This window comes from Episyrphus balteatus, chromosome 3 (assembly GCF_945859705.1).
Source record: "Episyrphus balteatus chromosome 3, idEpiBalt1.1, whole genome shotgun sequence".
In the NCBI taxonomy this organism is placed as follows: domain Eukaryota; kingdom Metazoa; phylum Arthropoda; class Insecta; order Diptera; family Syrphidae; genus Episyrphus; species Episyrphus balteatus.
In genome coordinates, this window is record NC_079136.1 from 6621586 (window position 1) to 6642527 (window position 20942).

The 20942-nt window shown below is 30.0% G+C and overlaps 2 protein-coding genes across 6 annotated transcripts in view; both read left to right on the forward strand.

The window, feature by feature from the left end:
• The first annotated feature begins 1040 nt into the window (after positions 1 to 1040).
• LOC129913297 (synaptic vesicle glycoprotein 2B) overlaps positions 1041 to 20942 on the forward strand; it is a 28539-nt gene continuing 8637 nt past the window's right edge. The window contains exons 1-4 of one of the 4 annotated variants that reach the window (XM_055991894.1): positions 8001 to 8245; positions 8310 to 8471; positions 8671 to 8695; positions 8758 to 8879. In XM_055991894.1, the coding sequence (XP_055847869.1) occupies positions 8125 to 8245; positions 8310 to 8471; positions 8671 to 8695; positions 8758 to 8879 (430 nt within the window). In that variant the 5' untranslated portion in view covers positions 8001 to 8124. Of the gene's footprint in view, positions 1310 to 1384; positions 1507 to 8000; positions 8246 to 8309; positions 8472 to 8532; positions 8696 to 8757; positions 8880 to 13335; positions 13536 to 13593; positions 13756 to 13822; positions 13986 to 14048; positions 14171 to 20942 lie in introns of those variants that run through there. The other 3 variants (XM_055991892.1, XM_055991893.1, XM_055991896.1) reach the window with 3 other exon arrangements.
• On the forward strand, positions 16241 to 18986 carry LOC129913299 (synaptic vesicle glycoprotein 2B-like). Of its 2 annotated transcripts, XM_055991900.1 has the most exons (4): positions 16241 to 18245; positions 18304 to 18465; positions 18527 to 18689; positions 18753 to 18986. In XM_055991900.1, the coding sequence occupies exons 2-4, from the start codon at positions 18375 to 18377 to the stop codon at positions 18901 to 18903; spliced, it is 405 nt and encodes a 134-aa protein (XP_055847875.1). In that variant the 5' UTR covers positions 16241 to 18245; positions 18304 to 18374; the 3' UTR covers positions 18904 to 18986. The 2 variants fall into 2 exon arrangements, with proteins under 2 accessions (XP_055847875.1, XP_055847874.1); XM_055991899.1 differs by having other exon boundaries at positions 16241 to 18465.

Genomic DNA, 20942 nt, shown 5'->3' on the forward strand with positions numbered 1-20942 from the left:
TAAAATTTAAGCTTTTAAATAGGAAAAGCTTTTCTACTAATAAGAATGAAATGGGACTTCCCCTTTAATATGGAACCGTATCTTACCTGCTCTATTAAGTTTTTAAGACCATATTGCATTACTAATCTATTTGTCATTAAACCACAAAACTTAATAAATAAGACATCTGTAAACTATAAAGACACTTTAAATAAATATCATATCACATTCTCATTAGCATAACGTAAACAGACCGCCAAAAATCATGATAAATTACTAAACTTCTAAAATTGTTTATGAAAATTCAGCGTGCCATTGACCATTTATCGATTCATTTATTGTTTATAATTAATAACTTTTAATTGTTGATGAAGCTTTTAAGTTCATTCTGGATCTATATTCAGCTATTTGCGATAATCGATCTGTGTGCTTGATCAGTATTGGCAAGTCGACGACACGTCTGATCTAAGTTGAAGTTCATTATATTGAAATCAATCAGTATTTAAAAAGATTTGTTTACATTTTGTAATGCATATCTTTGATTCAAGCTATTTGTATCTTTAAAACAAACGGTTGGCGGTCGAATGTGTTTTTTGAGTAAAACAGTCGGAACTTAGCATCCGTAGTGTTGAAGCCGTTAGTTTATAAAAATTACACTGCATAATAAGTAATAAAGTAATATTATAAATAAATTATTTATTGACAAGTCGTTACCATAAAAAACATTAACTCTCTATAAGTCGTTATCTTAAGTTAAACGATAACAGCGTTAGATATTTTAAACCGCAAACATTGCATTCTGTGTGATATTTGTTTAGTTGTTAGAATGCCTCCAGAAGAATTAAAACAAAGTGATCAACGCAAATCTTCAGAAAAACTTTTCGAAGATGTGGAAGGTGGTGGTGAGAGGGAAAAGGAGTATTTCCTTGATGATTCACTCGATATGATCGGTTTGTGATTTCAAACAATTTTTTTTTCTTTTGATCTTAACAAATCTTTATAAAGGATTCGGGAAGGTTCAGATAGAAATTCTATTTGTATTCGGTGTCCTTTTAATGATGGTAGTCAATGAAACCATGGGAATGAGTATCATCAGTATTGCATCTCAATGTGATTTCAGTACAAATTCCCAGGAAAAGGCATTTATGGGTACAGCTTGTGTAGTTGGAATCCTCTTAGCATCCTATTTCATGGGATATCTATCTGATACTTATGGAAGACGAACAGTTTTATTGCGAGCAACAATAGCTGCAATAATTTGTTCTACTATATCAATGTTTGTATCAAACTTGTGGGTGTTTATTGTTCTTCGTTTTCTTACTGGCCTAGGGTAATTAAAATTAGTGTGACTGAATTTTTTTCTAATACAAATTTTATCATAAATTGTTTTTTATTATTATTTTAGCGTTGCTGGTGCATCAGCAACAATATATGCTTATCTGGGTGAATTTAATACACCAAAATATCGTCCTGTTATGATTAATTTAGCGAGCGTATTTGTTGGAATCTCAACTATTTATACTCCAGGTAAATATACAAATATAACAAAAGTCGTTTTAAAACTTTACCTACTATTAGCTTTACCTTACAAAACATTTGGTTTTCGAATAGAAAATCAAATTTTCAAATCTAAATGTTTATCTTCAGTACCTTTTCAACAATGAGATACCAAGTGATGAAAAAACAATTCAAAATATTTATTTTAAAACTTTGACGGCTGTGACAAATCGTTACGGGCGTGACATTTGATATTTTATCTTGAGTTTTTCATATGAAGTTTAAATATACCCAAGGTTTTGTTATGGTAAATTACTTAAGGTATATACCTTGATTACGATTTAAGCGATACAGCAAACGGGAGGTAGTCCTAAAGCGATAAATGTAAAATGTGCATGCACTTGTGATGGTATACCGTAAAAGGTATTGCCTTTAAAATTTTGTACCATTACCCATACCGCTATCGAAAACCATTTCGGTGTGTGAGCTTCTGAAAACTATTGAGAGTTGATTGCCCATTTAAGTTCAATATAAATCCTTACGCGACAGTTTACCCAACATACATTACCTTAATTTCGATTAAGGAAATGGATGAACACTATTTATATTAGGTTAGGTAGTAGATAAAACAAAAATAACTACTACAGGTCATTTAAAATTCAAAATAAAAATTCATTAGTCAAATATGTAAACGCAGATTTTTGCTTCGAATAAATATTTTTATATCATGTTTTCGTTCTAATGAACACTTTTTTCTCAAAAACATTTAAAGTAAACATTTTATTCATTTGTTTCTTTTTCGGTTTGAATGTTTATTTTAAATTGTTGGTCTCAGATCGAGAATTGTGATGTTTACTTTAACAACTATAAAAGAATGTAAACGGAAATGGAAACATAACTTTTTTCATATATGTAATTTAAAAGAACGTTTTAAAATGTTATTTTTAATCTTTAAACATCAATGTTTATAATTAAGCTTCAACTTTCGGGTTTTTATTTGCCATATACGTAGGTTATTACGATGACCATTTTTTTAGCTCAGACCAAACAAAATTTTTTTTTAGAAATCACAATACTTTGTATCAACTATATGTAACTGCAGTCGATTCTAAATCCCGCTAAATCAAATAGTCATTTGAACTGTGTAGAAGCGAAAAATTTGCCAATATCCTTTTTAAGTATTTTTTAGGAGAGGAATTCGTAGTTAAAAGTTTAAAAAAGCCCTGCTTACGGTAAACGAATTTAAAAATGGCCGAATATTCAGCGGCATCTCTAGTTTTGTAGGTACAAAGAGTGATAAGTTGGTTGATATAAATTGCGAGCGTTAGCGAGCAAGAAAATTTTTTTTAAGAAACAAATTTTAACTATTCTAAGGCTTTATAAAAAAAATTATTTCGTACAATTTAATATATAAAACATTGAAAAATGGACTTTTTCTTGCACTGAAATTTTATAGCAGAAAATTGACAGGTACATTCTATCTATTGAGTTCTAAATGAAATTAGCAATACTTAAAAACCAAAATTTTAAATAATCCAAGTTGTTTGACATGAGCTAATTACACTGGTCAACAAGGTTTTTGTTACAGAAACCAGGGTATACTTTTCTATAGGCTGGAGCTCGAATCCGAAGTCAGAAAAATTCTATCACATCACGTTTTGGAGATATTCCCGTTAGAAAATCAAAATGCCGATTTTTACCAGTTTTCAAAGTTATTTTTTAGCGTTTACTTATTTTTTTTTAAATTAAATTTGTAACAGTTTCTAAAAGAATTGTGTCAAAATTTGAAAGCGATTGGTACAGAACTTTTCGATATTTGCTATTAAAAGCAAATAAATATGAGATGCCCCAAACACTTTGATTTCAAGTTATGATTTCTCGAGGAAGAAAATAGATATTTAAAAGATTTAAACGGATTTAGAGAGACAAAACTTAATTCTTTTAGAAACTGTTACAAATTCAATTTAAAAAAAATAAGTAAACGCTAAAAAATAACCCTGAAAACTGGTAAAAAGCGGCATTTTTGATTTTCTAACGGGAATATCTCAAAAACGTGATGTGATCGAATTTTTCTGACTTCGGTTTCGAGCTCAGCACACAAAAAACCTATAGAAGAGTATACCCTGGTTTCTGTAACAAAAAAGAAGTTTAATTTTGTTGACCAGTGTTATACTTCACTTTGAAATTTAACAATAAACTGAAATTGTTTAATTTTATAATTTGAAACAAAAGAATAACGAAATGTTGTAAATACAGTGCTTTGCAAAAGTATAATCGCACCATATAAAAATGCTATTTATATTAAACCGAGTATTGCAGCGACACTCTACTATTTTTTTATTAAAGGGGATCAAAAAACAAGAATATTGAGAAGAACACAATGTCCCGTTACTTTCTCTTATAATTTTTAGAAATAAAAACAAGTTTTTCTTCCATTGCAAAAGTATAATCGCATTTTTTTTAATTTTGAGTATGGCCAACAAGGTTTTTGTTACAGAAACCAAGATATACTTTTCTAAAGGTTTTTTATGTGCTGAGCTCGAATCCGAACTCAGAAAAATTCTATCACATCGCGTTTTTGAGATATTCCCGTTAGAAAATCGAAAATCCCGCTTTTTGCCAGTTTTCGAGGTTATTTCCTAGCGTTGGTAGGTACTACAGTCTCTGAATAAATCGATACATTTATTTTCGCTTACATACTGGATTTAAGGTTAACATAGAACAAAAGTGGGTAATAAGCAACTGAAGATATCTCGGACAGTAGAAAAGATGTCTGAAAGATTTAAATAGATTTAAGGGTAATATTTCAAAAACGAGATGTGATCGAATAAGTCCGTCTTTGGATTCGAGTTCGGCCACCGAAACCCTTTGAAAAAGCATAGTTTAGTCCCGGCAACAAAAACCCTGCATAAGTAGGGTAGAAGGGGGAGCATTTGCCAATGGGGGAATATTAAATACCGAAAAATCATTTTCTGTTGCACATTTATGATTGAAAACTTTCCACAAAGTTTGACAGCTTTTGGCTGGACACGAAATAAATTAGACGCTTGTGTTAGTTTTTTAATGTTGAGAACCAAAATTTGAATATACATAACCGTCGTAAATTTTAGATATTTGTCTTGTTAAATTACTTTTTCATACAAATATCTTTTGAAAATTATGTGTACTATGCTGTGTAGAAGTTATTTTTTTACTGTTTAACTTATAAAAAAGTTATAACTAAATTTTTGAAAGATTAGCTTGTGGGGTGCATTTGCCATTTGTTTTTGGGTAGGTTTTGCTCTGGCAAATGCACCCATGGGGTACATTTGCCAGAAGCGAGCTTCCTCAAAAGAGGATGGCAGGATCCTAAAAAATCAATCAGTTCTTCGTATTTTCAGCTAAAAAGAAGTTTTGTTTATGATTATTGGTTTTATTTGTATTAACTTTGATATTTAGGTAACTGGCAATCCCTCCCCACCAACGTGGCAAAGCCTCCCACATGGGGAGGTTTTGCCACATCACTTTTCGTTTTTTTGAATAAATTATTAAAAATAGAAACAATTAATATCTCAACATGAAAAAAATATTTAAGTGAAGATAATAAAGTCCATAATAATATCAGATAAAAAAAAAATTAAAACAAACGTAAAAACTTTGCGTTAAGTCAATTTTCCTAAATCCTGGCAAATCATCCCCCTTCTACCCTAATTGTGGTATTTAAAGGGTTCTTAAAAGAGCATTTTAAGGTGTTAACATAGTGCTTAAGGAAATGGTCAAAGAGATAAAAACTCTTTGTAATGGACCAAACAATTTTTGTTTTCCTTTGTACAAACTTCATCGACAGCTTCTGCAACGATGCAAAATTGGTAGTGATTTTAAGGGAGATTTTCGTATAGGTAATCAAATCACTAAAATACAAAAACAAATTATTTAGTGCTGCATATATTAGACTTGTATATGTTTATAATATAGGTATCTTTTGATTTTCTGAAAAAAAATTTCGGGGGGGGGGGGGGTTAAACACCCAAAACCCCCCCCCCCCCCTAAATACGGCTATGCATACATATGTACATTCGTATTTGAAAAAATGGAAAAATCTCAACACAATCTGGATTATTTGCTTCTTAGATTATTAACCAGAGTGCCATTTTGATCATTTATCGATTCGTTTATTGTGTATAACAACTTTTAAATGTTTATGAAGAGAAATTCATTCTGAATAACAGATGAGGGTTTATTTTCTCCATACACATACCTTTTCCGGCTTGACAACCTATAGTTTTTCTATAATTCTATGTCATGTGATCTTCAGAAAGTGCTCGATTTTTATAAATAACAGATGCGGGTGTTTTTATTTTATCTAAAAAAATTAGGTTTGCAATAAGTTTATGAGGCAAGTGTTTTTGAAAAACTGGTTCTCAAACTCGAAAAAAAAAAAAAAATCAAAAAATTTTCGTAATAAAATATGAATTTTCAATTTTTTCTTGGCCATATTCAAATAAAGTGGTGGTCCAGTATAACGAATGATATAATTTCCCGAGTCAATTCGTTATATCGAAAATTCGTCATATTTTGATATTTTTTTCCATTTTCTGAAATTCGTTATTTGTTCGCTATATACAGGGTGTCCCACAGTCACCGCCCCAAATGAAAACCATGAATTCCTGAGGTCATTTTAAGTCGAAAAACTTAAGAGTTAATTTTCTCGTTTTCGTCCCGTTTTCGAGTTACCACGGTTTTTATGATTTTTGCTCTCTTGTCCTTTAACTGGCCTTATCTTTGCCAAACTACGTTTGATTTGAAAGATTTTTTTTACAACCAATCAAAAATTTATTACAGTTTAAGTTTGTCTCAAAACTTTTTTTTCTGCGGACAACCGTTTCTCCACAATTTTGCATCAAACTCAATTTTCTTCGTTTTTTAAGTTGTTTTTTAAGTTGTTTTTTACACTTTCATATCATTTTAGTCAAAAAAATACGTTAATGAGTATTAATTTTTTGTGCTTTTTATTAAAGCCCAGTTTATTTTCATAAAAAAAATAAGTTTTATTTCATAAAAAAGGCTACTGAAAGTAATTAAAAAAAAAATAAACAAACTGAGTGAATTAAAAAAAAATAATTTTTAAATAAAAAACTAATTTAAATGAGTTAAAAACTTTTTCTGAGCTATTGTAGTTAAGAAAAGAACAAATAGGTAAAGCTCAGAAAAAGTTTTAATTCATTTAAATTAATTTTGTATTTAAAAATTATTTTTTTTTTTTAATTCACTCAGTTTGTTTATTTTTTTTAATTACTTTCAGTAGCCTTTTTTATGAAATAAAACTTATTTTTTTTTTATGAAAATAAACTGGGCTTTAATAAAAAGCACAAAAAATGTATACTCATTAACTTGTTTTTTTGACTAAAATGATATGAAAGTGTAAAAAACAACTTAAAAAACGAAGAAAATTGTGTTTGATGCAAAATTGTGGCGAAACGGTTGTCCGCAGAAAAAAAAGTTTGAGACAAACTTAAACTGTAGTAAATTCTTGATTGGTTGTAAAAAAATCTTTCAAATCAAACGCAGTTTGGCAAAGATAAGGCCAGTTAAAGGACAAGAGAGCAAAAATCATAAAAACCGTGGTAACTCGAAAACGGGACGAAAACGAGAAAATTACCTCTTAAGTTTTTCGACTTAAAATGACCTCAGAAATCCATGGTTTTCATTTGGGGCGGCGACTGTGGGACACCCTGTATATACATTAGGGCGTTCGTTTTTTTTTTGAATCAAGTTCCTATAAGTGGAAAAACTGCTTCTAAATAATAAAAAAAAATTCCCCTAATTTTTTCAGATTTTTATTTTGACGCTAGATGGCCAACCTTAAGGTTAAGGTTTTTTATCATTTGAAATAGGTATATGTTGAGTTATGAGACCATTTTTTTTAGATATAGCTTTATTGTACAAATTTTTGATAAGGTTCTTTTACCCTTTTCAAAAAGGTATAAATCATTATTCTAGGACCAGGGGTCCAGTCAGGACATGCATGTCTTTTTTGGGTTTGTTAAACCAAGCATATTTTACTAAAACAAGCATATGAGTAGCAACCCAAAAAAAGACATTCAAGAGTATTAGAGAGATAGAGTCTTGTTCTAGTGCTAAGTAACTTTCTGACTTTTCATCATCGTAATCGTATGGAAATTTATATTTTTTTTTGTTCTCAACATTTTTCGCATTATCATTGTTGAGTCATGTTTTCTTCTCTTGGATTTGTATATTTACATAAGCTTCCACCGGAAATGATAAAAAATCATTTTCAAAAACGCTGTAACATTTTCTTATACCTACTCAAACAAAACCTATAATCCGTTAAAGCCTTAGTATTTGCATTTGCTGATCCCTCTGCACAAAAACAATAGTATTATTATGATCTAATGATGACAGAACGTCAAAGTACATTCTAGTAAAATTTCAAGTAAATAAAATGTTCCTCATTAATTTATGTAAACATTAGTGAACTAATTAGCTCCACTCTTACGCCAAGACTAAGACTTTTCAGAACCAATTTAATCGTGCCAACATTTATCTCCTTTATCTCCTAAATAAAAATTTCTTATCAATGAATGCAACCAACGTGATATAATGATGCGATTAGAAATACGCAATAACAGTTGAGGTCCAGTTGCAAAAATGCCTCCCAACGGGTTTGATGTGCATTCGAATCATACAAAACGAAATTCCTTAGATGTCGATATCGAAAATAAGCAAATGGTCAAAGAGTGTTCACTCGAAGATGCCCTCAATTTGATTGGTTCGTGAAATTAATCGTTATAAAGAAAGCTAAAGTTTAAACTAAGATCGTTTTACGTGATTAGGATTTGGAAGAGTTCAGTTGGAAATATTATTCTGCTCTGGAGTTCTTCTAATGTTGGTTTTAAATGAATCGATGGGAATGAGTATGATAACGATAGCATCCCAATGTGATTTCAATACCAATTCCATGGAAAAAGCAATACTGAGTGCAGCATGTTTTACCGGTACGATGATTGTTTAACCTCTTGAATCGATCATAAGTTGATTTTTTGAATTAAATAAAAGGTATTCTTGTGGCATCTTATGGTTGGGGATACCTCTGTGATATTAATGGCAGACGATCGGTTCTTATTCAAGCTACAATATTTGCTCTATCGTTTTCATTTATTTCAATAATTGTTTCCAACTTTTGGGTATTTGTAGCGCTGCGTTTTCTAACTGGAATTGGGTAAGAAAATATTCAATTTGTGAGAAATATACATTTATTGAAAATATTAAACAAATTTTCAGAATTGCTGGTGCATCAGCAACTACTTACGCTTATATGGGAGAATTTAATACAGCGAAATACCGCGCAGTAGTTATCAACTACGCCAGTATATTTGTTGGGATATCTGGTATTTACACTCCAGGTAATCTTGTAAATAAAGGCTTTTCCTTAAAAGTTCAACAATTTGTTTTATAAATATTTACGTTATTTATTGTTAATGACACAAGATCAAGTGCAGTATATCTAACTTATTTTATCCTCATCGTATAAGTACGTAAAATTATAAAAGTGTCCTACTGGGTCTTACGTTATTGCGTCACAGTCAAAGTTAAGGTAGTTTCTCATTATGAAAAGTACTCAAACAAACAAATTTTTAAATACCTAAGTAGATTATAACAGCGAATCTCTGTCGATATAATTAGGAAATGGATAGATGGATACCTACGTGACGAAATAAATCTGTGACTGTAAAAATTTGTTTGCTTACATTTTTCAATAGTCTTACAACTCGTGCAATCCAAAATACTGTGATCACTCATACTATAGGTAAACGATTAAACTGTGATATATCTTCGATAAGACTGATTATGATTAGAGCTAAAAAAGGGCTGTATATGATCAAAAAAGTAGTAGTTAATCTTGTCCGGACAATATTTCGTCTATATGTATAAGCTTGTAAGTCCTATATCACAACAAAAACATTACTGTTAAAAAAAGAGTTAAGTTCTCCTAAGTTTAAGTTATGCTGACACAAAAAGTACTGAAATGTAAAAGTGTACCAAGTTCTAAAGCTTGGCTTTAAATTTGTATAAATAAAATGTTTATTGTTTGCTTGGCAATTTTTCAAAAATTGTCAAGAGAACAATCAACATTTTATTTATACAAATTTAAAGCCAAGCTTTAGAACTTGGTACACTTTTACATTTCAGTACTTTTTGTGTCAGCATAACTTCAACATAGGAGAACTTGGCTCTTTCTTTAACAGTAATATTTTTGTTGTGATTTCACTACTTTTTGCAAGGTATTGCTGTAGAACTTAAAATCTCTATAATTGATGAACACTCAGAGAAAATGGGCGGTTACCACGCCCCTTGTCTAAAATTCTAAAATTCTCAAATTTTAAATTTTTTCTTTTGTTTAAACTACCAGGTTTACCATTCTACCAAATTTTAAGGTTCTACGACAGTTAGAAATGCTCTATAATATTTGATGAAAATTCAGCAGAAATGGGCGGTTGCCACAAGCCCTATCAAAAATTCTCAAATTTTAAATTTTTTATTTGGTATAACTTACTAGCTTTACCATTCTATTAAGTTTCAAGATTCTACGATAATCAGAAGTGCTCTAAAAAATTTGATAAAATTTAGTGAAAATGGGCGGTTACTACGCCCCCTGGATAAAATTCTCAAGTATAAAATGTTTGCCTTTATATAAACCACCAGCTCCACCATTCTACTAAATTTCAAGATTCTACAATAATCAGAAGTGCTCTATACTAATTGATGAAAATTCGGCGAAAATGGGCGGTTACCACGCCCCCTGAATCTCAAATTTTCGATTTTTTCCTTTGTATACAGCACAAGTCCTATCACCATGTGGAATTTCAAGTTTCTGCGAAAGCGGGAAGTTCTCCATAATATTGATGATCTGTCAGTGAGTCAGTTACGGTTTTCGCGATTTTTGAAGTCCTATATCTCAGAGTTTGAATATTCTGGCATCTTTGGTGTGGAAGTTAGAGGGGGGTTGAAAATGGCCTGAGTTGTTTCCTGTATATAAGGGTGTAGTGCCAAAGTTGCTAGAGAACTTGGCTGGGCACTACCGTGCCCCTTGATTTGTCCCATGTCCCATGTAAGGTGGGATCGAACTACACTCTCTAATAAGAACCTAGTACACACTAAAAAAATTAAAAGGGAATTAATTTTCAACAATTATATAATAACAAATAATGAAAGTAATCAAATAAGAACTGTGCGATTTTTCGTTAAAGCACGTTTTAGTAAAAAAAAGGTGCATGGACATAAGTTGGTTTTTTTTCGAAATGTATGTCCCACTTTATTGGATCATAAATCTAGAATAGAATTCGGGACTTATATCCCTTGCTACTGACAGATAAGTCCCGAAAAAAATTTCGGTTTTTATATCCCACGTATACTTTTTAAAATTTTTGCGTATGTACCTATACCACTTCCGATGAAATTGTAGAATCAGTATTACGTACTCTTGATTAATACCTAGTCCAATGCAAAGTATAGTTACAAGCTGTTGGCAAACAAACAAGAAGTCTGCAAACTAATTGGTAAGAAAAAATTGCATCGTTACAAAATAAGAACATGAAAGTAAAAGTTTACTAGAAAATAGTTGTGATATGTATTCCTTTTGAGTTGATATCAGGGTGTAGCGGAAAAACATTTGCTCACATGAGAATCTACTTAGTTTGCATAACCCAAACGTGAAGCGGAAAAAATTTTGCTTACGGAAGAATCAATTTTGAGGTGTTAATATAAAAATTCGCGTTCACTTGGGCGTATACTTACTTTTTTGTTTTTTTATCTATGAAAAAATTATTTTAGTTGCCCAGGGTATCCGATTAATTAGTGGACCACCATCCAGGGATATAAATATGATTATCCTAATTGTGATTCAATTCAGTGATGTGAATTGTGAAACCTTTCTGGCATTTAATCGAAAGCGACAAAAGTATTTACACAAAATCTTTACTACTTTTTGTTCTAAGCCATATTGAAAACGATGTTGGTTTGTGTTTGTACTTGAGAACTTGTTGATAGTAAAAAAAAAACAAATTGTGTACTATTTTTGTTCTCAATACCTATTGGAAAATTACATGCATGCATTACATTACTCTTAATACATGCTTATTTTTACTTGCTCAATAGGGCAAGTATTGGTTTCGTGTCAAAAAAACTAACATTTGGCCTCCATGCCGGCTCTTCCCCTACATCAACCAAATTTCTTAAAATACATATATATAGAAACAGCTCTAATAACCTACAAGTAAGCTAACATAAAAGTGCTTTGAACTGCAAGAGCAAGAACATAGCTTAAACAATGTGTAGCACCTTGTCTGAAAATCGTTAATAAAAAAAAATTCTTTTTTTTACCGACTTCCAAAAAGGAGGAGGTATTCAATTCGTCTGTTTTTTTTTTTTTTTTTTTTTTTTATGTTTGTTACCGCATTACTTTGGACTGAGTGAACCAATTTTGATAATTCTTTTTGTATTGGATAGCTGGTGGCTGCAGTGTGGTCCCATTTCAATTTCGTTCAGTTTTAGCCATAGGAACTATTAGAAAAACCATAAAACCCAGTTTTGGTCTATGGAAGTCGGTTTTGTTTTTTGATAAAAATGATTATTTAATAATTTTATGGTCTGATTTTAGCAAAATCACAGTTGGGTTCGATTTGGCAGTGAATTTGGTTTGTCAAGACTTTTCACTTGTAAACCACTGCAATTTTAGTAACGGATGTAATTTTCAAGAGTCCTTCTCGAAAGCTAAACTACATGTCAGAAATAATCGCATTTTCGTAACAATAACTTTAAAATTACTTAAAAATTATTTCGTCGCAAATTTTGATGATTTTATTGACGCATTGGAAATCAGGATGTTAGCTGGTTTTCTTATTTCCACCATTTTTGACTTTTTTCACACAGTGCCGGTACTTAAAAAAAAATTAAACCACGAAAAAAGCAATAGCAGACAGAGGTATACTTTTCACAGTGATTTTCAACCTTGATTTCATATATTCGCGATTAACCATAGCTATCCGTTATTTTACTGGTGAAAGCATCATTTTGTTTAAGCGTCTCTTTATTTTACGGGGGAAATCTGTTATTGGACGGAAGCAATAATTTTATCGATAAAATCTTTAATCTAATCAGAGCAATCTGCGATTTTACAGCAAAGATTCGTGATTCTTCCGGAGCAATACGTAATTTTAAACGGGCAACCATAACATTAATTTTACCGAACATGCGTGAATTCCGTCAAAACAATTCACGTTAACACAAGAACTGTTGCAAAAGTTGTTTTGGGGAAAATTACAGGTTAAAAATAATTTCCAATGCATTTTTTGGTGAATTTTAATTTCAATACAATACAAATGATCTGTTGAAGATTTTGGACGCCATTGTCTTCCAGGAAGCCAAACAAATCAACCAAAAATTGGGGTGCCTCTCTTCTTCATATAGCGTTCGGCGTAAAATAGGAGCGCCTTTGAAAAAATAAAATGGACACAAGACAATGAATAAATGTTGGGTTGAAATCTTTTTCACAGATAAATCGACTTCACACAAAAACATGGAGTCTGCAGAAAAGCTGTGAAGTTTCCTTTCAAGAAAAAGCTTCCCCTTTTTGGACTTTTTGATAAGATTGTTGTTATAACTTGCGTTATAAAAACCATAAAAACATATTATAATGGTGACAGAAAGTTAAAGTAAACTTTAGTACCATAAAATATTCCTCCTAATTCATATTTAACGTCTTACCATCATAAAATTCTGCAAAAATATAAATGAACTAGTTAGCTAAGTTCAAAGTTTAGACCATATTTAATTGTGCTTACTTTAGATTTTTGATCTATAAATCAAAATTTCTTATCAAATATGCTGAGATAAAATATGCTGAGATAAAAAAGACCCTAAAATCAGTTGAGGTTTAGTTGCAAAAATGCCTCCCAACGGATTTGACGTGCATTTGAATCATACAAAACAAAAGTCCTTAGATATCGAAGCTAAAAAAGTCGTTAAAGAATGGTTCATCGAAGATGCCCTCAATTTGATTGGTTCGTCAAAATTATTTCTTTAAGGAAAATTTTTAACTTGATCGTTTTACGTGATTAGGATTTGGAAGAGTTCAGTGGGAAATTTTGTTCGTCTCTGGTGTTCTTCTAATGATGGTTTTAAATGAATCGATGGGAATGAGTATGTTAATAATTGCTGCCCAATGTGAATTCGATATTAACTCCCAGGAAAAATCTATAATGAGTGCAGCATGTTTTACTGGTATGTTGTAATGATGCTTTTTAGCCTTTTTCAAAAATTGGTTGATTTTATTTGCATAAAATAAAAGGTATTCTTTTGGCATCATTTGGTTGGGGATATCTATCTGATATTTCTGGAAGGCGAACTGTTCTTATTCGAGCTTCAACTTTAGCTGTAGTGTTTTCATTGATTTCAATGTTTGTTTCTAACTTTTGGGTATTTGTAGTGTCGCGTTTTCTAACTGGAATCGGGTAAGAAAATTTTCTTGTTTGTTGATGATGGTTAATTTATTTAAAACATAAAACATATTTTAGAATTGCTGGAGCATCAGCAGCTGCTTACCCTTATTTGGGAGAATTTAATACAGCGAAATACCGTCCAATAGTTATTAACTATGCCAGTATATTTGTCGGAATTTCTGCTATTTATTGTCCAGGTAATCTTTTAATAATAAATGCTTTTTCTTAATGTCTATTCAGATTTCAAATGAAAAATAGAGTAGGCAGATTATGTTTTTTTGACATAAGAAAATGTTATCCATTTTTTTTTTTAATCTGAATGATTTGTAAAGTTTATAAAAAAGTGGTTTACGGACGGTAATTTTACGTGATAACGTTAAAAAAATTATCTAAAAATTATTTATTTGTCAACTTTCTTGTAAGAAAAGTATACAAATAATTTATTAAAAACAATCATATTTCATGAAAAAATCCATGTCTGTGCGACATTTACAAAAAGAGGTAGAAAATCGATCTTTTTTATCTTCTCTCACCATTAAATTATATTTTTTCTATGACAACCTATAATAAATTTTATGTCATCTGAATGTTTATTATTTCACTTTTTATTTTACGCTTCAATCATATTTCTACGATGCCTAGAAAAAAAGTTAGAATTTTTTAAAGTCAACCATGTCAAAATTTCAAACTGAGAATACGGTACTTCCCACACTGCACACATGTTTTAGTTTAAAAAAAAAAACATTTATAACTTGGTTTTGAAATATTTTAGAATTTTTTCAATACGATTGTCAGCCTAACAATAAATTTTTCTATCCATTAAAAAAAAATCATTTTCTACAATGTCGCGTTCAGAAAATAGGCACTTTTTTGTAATTTCGTTTTACCCCTATTTACCCTATTGAATGATGGAATTTTTAAAAATCCTTCAGGAGTATTCAACTTTAGGTTATTATCTATTCAAATAAGCTACAGAAAATTTTTGTATCTCCAATAGTTTATTTTTAATTGAAATTTATGCTGCACTGGTCCAGGTGGACCGGGAAAAAATCGTAGCACTTTTTCGTGAATGCTGCCATGGTCCATCGATTATTCTACTTACATTAGTTAGACATATAAGTTTTTTCCATCCTTTTGGTGGAACAAATACATATTTTTTATAATTTTACATTTCGATCGCGCCAAAAATTTTACTCTTTACTAGATTTTCTCCAGTATTTTCATTGCCATACCTAAACAAACATATATTTGTTTATTATATTTTACTTATTTATTTATTTCGTCAATCAAGTTACAAACTTTTTATAGACTACATTAATAACAATATAATATATACATACATCTTCAATATTTAAATAATAAAAAAAAAAAATAACTGTTACAATAGACTCAATACATTTTTCTTAATTACATTTCTATTTACATTAAAGTCAATAGCTGAGTCAAATTCATTGAAATTTATACAAGCATTTGTAATTGGATTATGTCTAGCGTAACTTGTACTATGGTAAGGAATATGTAAAAAATCGCCATCTCTTGGGCGCAAGCTACGAGCTGGAGCATAAATATTGAACATTGATAACAACATTGGACAATCAATATTAGAACTGAGGACATCATAAGCAAAAAGGACAGAATACAATTTTCTTCTCAAAACTAGAGGTTTTAGGTCTATAAGAGTACACCTAGTCTCATAACATGGAACATCTGAATTTTTATAAATTTTACGCAAAGCAAACTTTGTAAATTTTTTCTGAACCTTTTCAATACGATAAATGCTCGATTGAGTATAGGGATTCCATATAACGCAACAATATTCTAACAGCGGTCTAACAAGAGATGAGTATAGTGTTTTTAGTGTATAAGGATCATTAAATAGTTTTGTATTTCGAATTATGAAGCCCAACATTGAGTTAGCTTTGGAAATGACATGATCTATATGAAGTAAAAAACTCAATTTGGAGTCAAAAATCACTCCTAGGTCTTTCTGACTATCAAGTCTCTGCAAAGAATCAAAACCAAGTTTGTATTCAAAACACAATGGATTTAAGATTTTATCTAAATTTCTCCTTTTTCAAAGATATGTTTATTTGTTTTTTTTTGTTTTACAACCAAGTTAAACTAGACTGTGGTTTTATTTAAATTTATAATGGTTGAAAAAAAAAAAAAACAAATAAGTAGATACATGTACAATGTACATAGAATCAAATGTTATTTCCAGAATTTTAATTGTTTTTAGACCAATTTTTATTTTTATATTCTTACATTGTAAATCAGACAGTTAATTATGTTTATTCATTTTATATTGTTTTCAATTTTTTGTTGCCTATTCATAAGAAGCAATGAAACTTTAAAACATATATTTTTTGATGAAATTTAGTCTTTTACGGTTTTAGTCCAATAAACATTTGGCATTTCGTCCCTGTGGACGAAAAAATAAAGGTAAGTAAAGATTATTTGTATTAAAATTCACAGCCTAAAAAAGAATAGTATAATTAATTAGTTTTTTAAATTTTTATTTTGTCTATTTTTAACTTTGAAATCGATTATTTCAAAAACAATTGATTGAAATATATTGATTAAAAAAACTAGAATTAAATTTACAATTCTGTCTTTCGGAAATGGTAACATTTATAACTGTAAGTGTTGCCGTTTTAATTAATTTTTTAAGTGGGGGAGATAGATCCCCCTCCCATAGTAAAAAAATGATTGTATTGAACTCCGCTACAAAAAATCGCCTGTTGCCTAAGTTGTAGTACTACGTGCCCAAATTGCATTTTTGTTCGGTGCCTGAACGTTCGAATTTCTGTGTCTTTGTTGAAATCGTAAAATTGTTTAGCCAATTTTGAACTGATTTTCATAAAAAATACCTCGTTTGATTTGGAAATAAATATTATTTTATAATATATTTTTAAAACAGCATGTTGTTTAGAAAGCATATACATTAAAATGATGTAGTAGTTGGGTAAATGACGAAAAAAATGGAATTTTAAAACTTTGCCAGCCAAAAGGTCCAAGTGTCTATCTTAAACTGTAAAGAAATCTAAAATGGGTAAAAATTTGACGAAGCTGAACTTTTTTCAATGGGTGAAAGTCCAAAAAAACGGGTTTTGACCCTAACTCCAGATATTGGGGGTGTTATGGAGTGTTTAAAAAACGTTTCGTAATCAGTGCAACTAGCTCTACAAATCGTGATGGGTCTCCGCCCGCGTTTATTTTGAGTGTTACACAGTGTAATTGTTCGAAAAATGTTTGCAGGGTGTTTAAATCCAGTCCTGGGCTGGTGAAAATTTTCGGACCATTAAGTTTACGGGCCAAATTTCAAAATTCGGAGGAATTGTTACACATGACAAGCTGCTTGGGCTTCAACATAGTCTTTATTCTATTAAGCCGGACTTAAGAAAGCCCTCTCCCCTTATCAAACGAAGGTGTTCCCTAAATGTTATTTTTACTCGTCGTTGTGGCATGCTTCTTTAAAACATTTTTTCAACTTTGTTTAAACTTTTTATGTATTTATTTATTTATTTCGTACCCGAAATAGGGTTGGTGTCATCAAAATGTAAAAATGCCATGACTCGACTTCATCCAAAAACACAGTATCTGCAGATTGGCTGCATGTGAAGTTTCCTTTCAAGCAACAAGCTCTACTTGACCTCTTGACTTGCAATATCTTATGAATTTTGTGATTATTTTAATGGCTAATGGAGTGGGGAGCACGGTAGTTCACATTATACTGTTGGGTAGACTGAATTGCAATCGACTTGTTTTAGTATTTATTTACCTTTAAACGTCTCAAAAGCGTAAATCCTCTACCAGAAGTTATAGAAAACATTTTGGAAAAAGATAAAACTTTTTCAAACATTTGCGTTTGTTGATCCTTCTGCAAAAAGTACTTCAATAGTCATGTTTTAATGATGACAGTAAATCAAGATAAGCTCCAATTATATTAAGTGTTCTTCTTGATTCATTCAAACTTCTTTTTATCATAAAATTCTGCAAATATGAATGAACTAATTAGCCAAATTCAAAGTTTATTCAAAATTTTATTGTGCTAACTTTAATTCTTTTATCATTATATCAAAATTTCTTATCAATGAATGCGCAAAGTGATAAAATGCTAAGATAAAAGACACAAAATCATTTGGGGTCCAGTTGCAAAAATGCCTCCTAACGGGTTTGAAGTGCATTCGAAAACAAAACAAAAGTCTTTAGATATCGAAGCTAAGCAAGTTGTTAAAGAATGGTCTATAGAAGATGCCCTCAATTTGATTGGTACGTCAACATTATTTCTATAAGAAAAAAGTTTGATTTTATCGTTTGTCGTGATTAGGATTTGGAAGAGTTCAGTGGGAAGTATTATTCGTCATTGGTGTTCTTCTAATGATGATTTTAAATGAATAGATGGGAATGAGTATGATCATAATTGCAGCTCAATGTGATTTCGATATTAACTCAATGGAAAAATCTATAATGTGTGCAGCATGTGTTGCTGGTATGTTGATCCATCTAAGCTTTTTTTATAATTGTTTGATTGTATTTGCATTAAACAAAAGGTATTGTTACGGCATCATATGTTTTGGGATATCTATCAGATATTTCTGGAAGGCGAACTGTTCTTTTTCGAGCTTCAACTTTTGCTGTAGTATTTTCATTTATTTCAATGTTTGTTTCTAACTTTTGGGTTTTTGTAGTGCTGCGTTTTCTAGCTGGAATCGGGTAAAAAAGTATTCTTGTTTGATGATGATGATAAATATTTTAAAAACATAAAACATATTTTAGAATTGCTGGAGCATCAGCAGCTACTTACCCATATTTGGGAGAATTTACTACAGCGAAATACCGTCCAGTAGTTATTAACTACGCCAGTATATTTGTCGGAATATCTGCTGTTTACTGTCCAGGTAATCTTTTAAATAAAAACTTTTTCTAAAGATTTCAAAAGAAAAATCTGTTGATTCAACAGATTATGTTTTTGGGATGAAAATGATGAAAAAAATGTTAAGCGAACATTTTTGTCCGTGATATTTTTGATATTGATCTATAATCTATAAAATTTATAAATAGCATTTTCCTGGTTAAATAAATTAAAAAAAAAAAGTTTTTTTTCCATCCTTTTAGGTACAATAAATACATATTTCTTATATTTTTTTTAACATTTCGATCCCGCCACATCCCGCCAAAAATTTAATTCTTTAGTACTTAGATTTTTACAATTTCTTAACTGTTTACCTAAACATGATCATGATCATGATCAATCTTTTTTTTAGAATTTTACATGTTTTACTAAAATTATCTAAATTTCTCCTTTTCTTATGTTTATTTTGAAGTGAAAACTTCTTAAGTATCGTAGGTAATTAAATAAATTATAACTGTACAAAATTTCAATTAATTTCATATTCAAAATTCGGAGATAACGGTAAAAAGATGTTCTTTTCCAACACACGTTATATCTTTTGATCTAGGGCACATACAAATTTGATTTAACTTTCATACATGCTGATAACATAACCTTTTATTTGATATATCACACATAACGTTACGTGCTCTACAAGTTACACAATCTTAAATTGAAAAAAATTTAAAAATACCTCAAAACACCTGTGGAGATCTGTTGGCGATGACCAGCTACCAGTGTAGGAAGTACCGTAATCTCAGTCTGGAAATTCGACATGCTTGACTTTAAAAAATTCTAATTTCTCTTGTAGACATCTTTGAAATAAGATTTGTGCATCATTATACAATGTGAAACAATAAGCTTTCACATGGTATACAATTTTTTATAGGTTGTCAAACAAAAAAAATTGATTTAATAGCATGAGAACATAAAAATAAATTTTTTTTTTGCTTTTTGGATGAAATTTCATCGAGTTTAAAAAATTATAGCTCTTTTTGTAGATGTCTCATACACCTGATAGTGGAGTAACTAAAGCTCAAAAATTGGCAATATTAGGGAACCCGGCCGAACAGCTTAGATTTTGATGATCTTTTTTTTAAAACGTCGGTTATTAAAAATACTTTAAAGTCTATAGATTAAAAATTGCCGGTGTTGCCGTTTTGATTTTTTAAATTTAATTGAAGATTTTTGTGAACAAAAACAAATTTTTTTCAAAAATTTTTCTTAAATTTCATAAATTAATTGATGCCAAAAGATTGTCTAGGAAATTCAAGGAAAAAAAATATATAGGAGTAAGGGACAATCTTTCATCGTTCAAGCGATAGATGCAATTTTCTTATTAATTGACTTCAAACACAAAAAAAAATATTTGAACACAACGGCAACACCTACAATATTCAAATATACATTTTTTAAAAGCTAGAAGCTTAGTCATATATGTAAAATTAAAATTAAGTTAATTGAATGAACGGCTTTTGAAAGAATGGTAATTGAACTCAGATTTTTGAAAAAAAAAATTATTGAAAAAATTTTAACATGTGGTTTTTTAAACTTGGTCGTAATATAAAATGCATTTATTTTCAATTTTTTTTGGCCGCATTTATTATGATTTCAAATTATAAAAGGAAATGTCAATATGTATTACGGTTTATGAAAAAAATTAAAAAGTATTTCATTTTCGAAGAACTTTTGAAAAAAAATGTAACTTATTTTTTTTTTTAAAGTTCAATATCTAAACATAAAATTATTTTTTATTCATTTAATAACCCTTACTTAGATAAATAGCAAAAATTTAAAGTTCCTATTTACCACAGTCTTTGAGAAAATTAATTATTTCAATGCGAAAATTCAGTTTTAATAAAAAAAAACCATTGAAATTGAAGTAATTTTTCATTTTTTTTTTTCAAAAGTGTGATATATTTTACCTTTTTTGCTTCGAAATTCAACTGATAATATTTATGGCCAAACATTTTTTTTTAAATAAATTCATATTTTATTAGAAAATGTTTGGAAAAAAGTAATTTTAAATTTTTCTAATAACATTTTTTTTTTAATTCTGAGTTTGAGGACCATTT